The sequence below is a fragment of the Buceros rhinoceros genome, unplaced genomic scaffold (assembly GCF_000710305.1).
Source record: "Buceros rhinoceros silvestris isolate BGI_N320 unplaced genomic scaffold, ASM71030v1 scaffold43528, whole genome shotgun sequence".
In the NCBI taxonomy this organism is placed as follows: domain Eukaryota; kingdom Metazoa; phylum Chordata; class Aves; order Bucerotiformes; family Bucerotidae; genus Buceros; species Buceros rhinoceros.
In genome coordinates, this window is record NW_010427074.1 from 2379 (window position 1) to 8309 (window position 5931).

Below are 5931 nucleotides of genomic sequence, written 5' to 3' on the forward strand. Positions count from 1 at the left end.
CCCAGGCACCCAGCCGAGGAGGGGAAACACACCATCCACCCGCAATCCAGCACTGGGGGTGGCAGGCAGCGCCCCGTGCAGGTGGAGTCTCCAGGAGGCAGTTACACTTAGCACAGCCAAATTCCAGTTCCCAGGCCTTTACCAGGAAAAACTCTTCACAATGTACTGAAAGCGATAGAATGTTTATAATTTACCCTAATCCTTTTATGGGACTAGTGCCCAGTTCCCACTGCATGAACACCCCGGCATTTCCCAAATCTCCCTGTTGCCAGAAAAGAATGACGGCAGCGTCAGTCAGAGCCTCAGAGGATGCGATACTCCAACGCGAGTCCTCTGGAATACGGCATTACCTAAGCAGTAAAGCTGAGAAAAGGGCATATTTAATGGCCCTTTCTATAGAGAGAAACATTTCCAGTCTCCATATCAAATCTTTTAGATTCATAGAACACCAGAGCCATTCTTTTGCCCCAGGGCCATTGTCGAGACACGAACACAACAACCTGTGCTCAGCTCAGCAGTGCACCCACAAAAATCACCAGCTGTAGAGCCCAACCCAGCCTCCCGCTCTCCAAGGCAGCAGGAAAGAAACCTCGGAGTGTGATGGGGTTTTTTTTTGCCGTAACTATATTCAAACACATACAATTTACTTAAAAATAGAAAAGAAAAGCAGCCCTTTGCCCAGGCTGACAGTGCAGTGCACTGGTGACAGCACAGAGCAGGGGGGGAGATAAGATTCCGCTCCAGAAGACTAGTGCCACCACCATCCAGGTTTGCTGCATGTGAAGAAATGAAATCCTTCACACTGTTAAACAATTAAAAATGTATTTTAATTCTACAAATTTACAAGGAAAAACAACAAACCAAAACAAATGCAACAGAAAAAACCCTAAAACTAAACCAGACCCTGTTCCAGGATTGTACTCAAGTTTTCCTTTGTCAACCTCCGAAACGATCCTTGGCTTTTCAGGGTAATTCCAGTCCGCTAATGGAATGCAGCAGTTAGACTCCACAGCCAGCAAGAGCCTCTGTGACGACATTGGGCTTTTCCCTGCGGAAAACATCTCGTCTCCCTGACGGGAAGAACAGAACTGGGGCACGCAGAAATCCACTCACAGGAATGGTTCCTTCTGGGTTTTTTTTCCTCCTCTTTGATGCTGAGTTTAGAACTTGAGGCTGAAGCCAGGTCCTGCAGCAGATGCTCCTTGATTTGTGGTGGTCAGATGAAAACCAGTGTCCTTCAGATCATCATCACCCTGTGAAAACCAGTCACAAATCACGTACCATCAGTTTCTGTCCAGATGCATTTACCTCTTCAACAGAAAAATCTGAACACCACCACAAAACAACTACAGAATCTCCAAGAGAAGAGGAACAAACGTTTCTCCGAGTCCCAGCATCCCAAGCCCCAGAAGCGCAGCCCCCGTGAACGCCTCCAGGACCCCAGGAAGGCGGCGCAGGCTGTGCACGTACCAGCTGGCTGTAGCCAAGGCCTCCCTCCGGCGGGCGGGGGCTAGTGCCACGTTTCACCCGCTGCTGTTCGCTTTTCGCTGGCCAGGTGGGAAACATGGAGGGGTCAATAGGAAGAGGAGTCTCTCGGAAGTACTCGTGCTTCAATCCATCTTCAGCAGTAATTCTTCTGGCTGGGTAATATGTCAAAAAGCTGAGGAGAGTTTAGGAAAACAATTAAACAGGGAAGACACAAGATGGGTGGGGGTGGCAAAAAGAAAAAAAATTATCCCCCAAATTATAAATGCTTCAGAAATACTGTTCAGCAGTTTCTGATTTTTAACGAAGAATTCTGGTCCTGGGTGTGGTGGCTGACACAGCTGCCTGATGGCCTACAGTCAACAGCCTGGCAGCAGGAACCACGTATCAAAAGTAGGTTTGGCTCTGTCTGCAGAGCCTGTGGGTCACGGGCGATAACTCAGAAGGGATCCAGGAAGGTCAATTAAAACATTTCACAATGCTGCTTTGTGTTTTAGACAAGGCAAGGAGATAACAGTGATACACCACAAATTCCTGTAGTACAGTGTAACTCAGCTGTACTGTTGAGAGCCTGGTCCACTGACTGAAGCTGTTGTGAGAGGGGGAGGAACAGCACTGCACGGAACGGCACGGACAAACTGCAGTCCATCAGCAGGTTTGGGCCACGCGTCACTACAAGCCATTTTCCACCACTATCCTATCAACCGCATCTCATATCCCAGCACGTGAACACGTTTTCCCAGGGACACCCTAAAACAAGCGCTTACTTGTTCATCAGATCGAAGCCCTGGTCCGAGAGGAGCGCTCCAAATCTCTTGCGTAGGTTGTTATAGGGATATTCTGTGAACGTCATCTTCTTTACTGCCGGTAGCTCGTTGTAACCAGGCCAGATTTTTTCACTGGGGGTACCCAGATCCTGTAAATTAAAATACCGCCTTAATAAACTCACTCTAGAGTGCAACCCTCCTCCTTCCCCACGAGGGAGCTGCGGGTGTTGGTGAGGACACAGGGAGAACAAAGTGTGCTCTCAGCCTACTGTAAGCATTGTCCAACAAGAAGCAGAGTAACGAGCCTTTTATTACGGCTGAATCCGCGTCAAAAAGCAACAACGAGCACGTTCATTCCTTACTGCTCTGCTGGACCTGTCTCTAAACCCAGCCAGTTCAAATCCAAACGTGGCAAAAAGTTACCTTAAAAACTTTGTTAATCTGGTCGATCTCTGACTTCCCAGGGAACAGCGGTTTCTGCGTGAGCAGCTCTCCAAAGATACACCCCACCGACCACATGTCTATCGCTGTTGAGTATTCCTGGAGAGGAGAACGTCACACCGTATAGAATCAGTAACGGGCTTCCCCGGCGTTGTTTGGGGGGTGGTGCAGGTGTTCACGTGAGGTTTGTTTGGGGCTTTTTAAGGATGCCACATACAATCACTCCAACACCCAAGGCCCACTCACCCACCCACCTTCTGTCTGTGGAAGAGGGACCCCTTCTAGCTGTGTTATTACGAAAAATAATACTGAATATTCAGCATTCCCACCTCTAGAGCAGCATAAAGAATCGAGCATACTCATACTCTGTTCAGCCATTAGGTGAGGAGCAAGGAGAAATGTACCTTAGCTCCCAGCAGCAGCTCTGGAGCCCGGTACCAAAGCGTCACAACCACTGGCGTGTATGGCTTCAGCGGAGATCCGTACTCTCGGGCTAGCCCAAAATCACCAACCTAAGTGAAAAGTGGTGAGCAGCACTGTTTCCATCAGGGACCACACGCTTCCTGTCAGTCCCACGTGTGGGGGCCAGGCTGGCTCTTGCACAGCTTCCAGCCTTCAGAAAGAGCCACACACAACACCACTGGCTCCCGTGGGTCGTCTTTAATAGTCAAGTTCACTCTTCCACAGCTGTGTGTGTTACAAGCCACCCCTCGTACCTCCCAAAGATCAATGCAAAACATCTCCCCAGCTCCTGACACAGCTACACCACAGTGCAGCTCTGCAGCAGAAGCTTTTTCACTAGTGTAGCATGTTCCACCTAATTCTTACTTTTAAAATGCCTGAATGACTCAGCAACAGGTTGGAAGTTTTCAAGTCTCGGTGAAGTATCCAGTTGTCGTGAAGGTGCTTGACTCCTCGCAGCAACTGAATCATCAAGGTTTTCACTTCACCTGAAATGAGAGAGAGAGGCAAAATGCGTTTAAAAGAAGGAATCTATCTTCAATTTTTTTGTTGTTTGGAGACCAGGGAAGGGGGCAGGGGGCAGAAAGGGATGGTGAGTTGAAAGCCCACTATAGACTGCCCTGTGAAAACACGTCTTAGAACAAGAGCAGTTAAACCAAGCTGCCAATGAAGCAAAATTAATGTGGATAGCTGGAGTGCCTCCAAATGCTCAGAAATTAATGCCTCTCAAAGCCAGCAAGTGGCCAAAATTACAACCCGGTGTAGCACAGGGAGCCCGCGTCAAACAGTACCTGGTAGAAACGGTTGCTTCATTGTTTCCATCAGACTCTTGAGATCGTGTTCTACGTAGTTCATTACAATATAGATTTTATCCATGTTACTGCCTACAACAATTTCCTACAACACAGAAACAAACGATCACAACAAGCACACAGTACTGAAAAACCGTGCAAAAATGGGTGTGGGAATATTCTGGCAAGAAGATAAATGGAACCTGCCCTTGGTGAAATCCACAGGAAATAAATACATTTTTCTATGGAGAAACAGCCCAGCTCCTTTTTTGCAAAGCATCAGACTTTGTAAAGACAAGTGATGTCAATATAGCGTCACGGGCTGTGTACAACTCTTCACAGAAACGAGCTCTGCTGCACATGCCAGCATTTTCAAAAGGCATTTTAAAAGCCAGGAGGCAACGTTTCAAGAACAAAAATACTTTTGAAACAGAAGATTGTGGCCTTACTCTGACAGTGACGATGTTTAGGTGTTGTGCTTTCAGAATGGTATTTATTTCTCTCAGAGAAGTAATGGGAAAGCCTTCCTTTTCCTTTTCCATTTTCAGCCGCTTCAGAGCCACAATTTCATCTGCCAAGAAAACACAGCGAGTAACTGCAGGTTTCCCGTCAGGCAGCTAATGAAATACACGTTACGAGGTTCCCGCCAGTGTTCTGTCACTAATTTATTTGAATGAAACCATTACTCAAGACATTATGTCAAACCAACATAACAAAGCAGAGTCAGCCTCACATTAGCAAAGTAGAAACCACCACCACACCCCCCCCAATACACTTGCCATTAGAGACCTCATAAGCAGAGGGTGAGTTTTAAAGAAAAAACCTGCTTGTATACACAGGAAGTGTTTTTCGAGAGGGAACTTCAAAAAAAATGGAACGAGCAAAATGTCTCTCTCCAACAAAGTACTGCTGGATCCACTTGCTGCACAGCAGCTCTGCTCTCCCGAACTCTCTGCTCCATCACTGCACATGCAGTGACGCCTGCTGGCACTGCTTCCATCGCTGTGCGAGAACTTCCAGCCTGGCCCCTCTCTACAGCAGACCTCCAGCCAGAAACCGAGACCCAGTTAACTGTTCTACACATCACGGCCCACATAGAGATCACTTCTCAGCTCAGGGCTGCAAGCAAAGCCCTGCTACCAAAGTCCACACGCTGTCAAATGGCACAGAGTACCCCTGGTTCAGAACACAGGGCTCTGGATAGATTTTGTTGAGCAAGGAGAAATGCAGAACCATCCTTTGCATACCACTGCAGCCCCAGATACCACGAAGGCAGTAACTGCAGACCACTCGTACTAACCAGTCTTCTTGTCTTTTGCCCTGTACACGACACCGTATGTTCCTTCTTCAATCCTGTTCAAACACTGAAACTCCTCCACACTACGACACCCCTGAAAAAGACAGATGGACAACGCTTACTCCTCCTGCATCTGGGGGAGGGTTTTGCTTGTTTTTAAGACACACAATAAACTTCAGCAACTGCACAAGAATAGTTAAAACTTACCAAGACAATTCACCCATATGGCCATGCCACGTGGAAAGGTATTTTTAGGGTTTGTTAGTACTTGGATCTCTAAAGGAACCCTGGGCAGAGCATTACTACATTCTTACCTGTGCCTCAAAGACTCATCTCATTTTTGATCCGTGTACATTTTTTCCTTGTCCAAAAAAAAGACAGCTGTATTTCACACAGAAATGTGCACTTTGTGATGCCGAATCAGCAAGGCACAGTCTAACCATAAACTCCCTCATGCATAAAGATGTCTTTATGATGTTAACAAAGCAGCTACAGAAACCCATTTGCCTGTGACAGCCTCGAGCATCGTTTTAGTAATCCTCTACCTGAAGGGCAGGAAGGTACTTGGGAAGCTCCTGTTTCAGTTCGATGGGGGAGGAAGCGGGCGAGTCCGGGACGTAGTCTCCTTCTGACATTGCGTTGGAATGGGGGGTGCCCTCCCCTGCCTCCTCCTCTTCTACTTCGCTTC

At 47.6% G+C, this 5931-nt stretch overlaps 1 protein-coding gene across 5 annotated transcripts in view; it reads right to left on the bottom strand.

Annotated features, from left to right (window-relative positions):
- Nucleotides 1–908: 908 nt before the first annotated feature.
- LOC104498373 (cyclin-dependent kinase 11B) overlaps nt 909–5931 on the bottom strand; it is an 11797-nt gene continuing 6774 nt past the window's right edge. For 4 of the 5 annotated variants that reach the window (XM_010141736.1, XM_010141737.1, XM_010141738.1 and 1 more), the window contains exons 11-20: nt 5789–5908; nt 5247–5337; nt 4396–4517; nt 3947–4052; nt 3522–3643; nt 3098–3205; nt 2676–2792; nt 2253–2401; nt 1471–1660; nt 909–1253 (exon numbers count right to left, since the gene is read on the bottom strand). In XM_010141736.1, coding sequence (XP_010140038.1) covers nt 1161–1253; nt 1471–1660; nt 2253–2401; nt 2676–2792; nt 3098–3205; nt 3522–3643; nt 3947–4052; nt 4396–4517; nt 5247–5337; nt 5789–5908 — 1218 coding nt within the window. In that variant the 3' untranslated portion in view covers nt 909–1160. Of the gene's footprint in view, nt 1254–1470; nt 1661–2252; nt 2402–2675; nt 2793–3097; nt 3206–3521; nt 3644–3946; nt 4053–4395; nt 4518–5246; nt 5338–5788; nt 5915–5931 lie in introns of all 5 variants that reach the window. The other variant, XM_010141735.1, reaches the window with a different exon arrangement.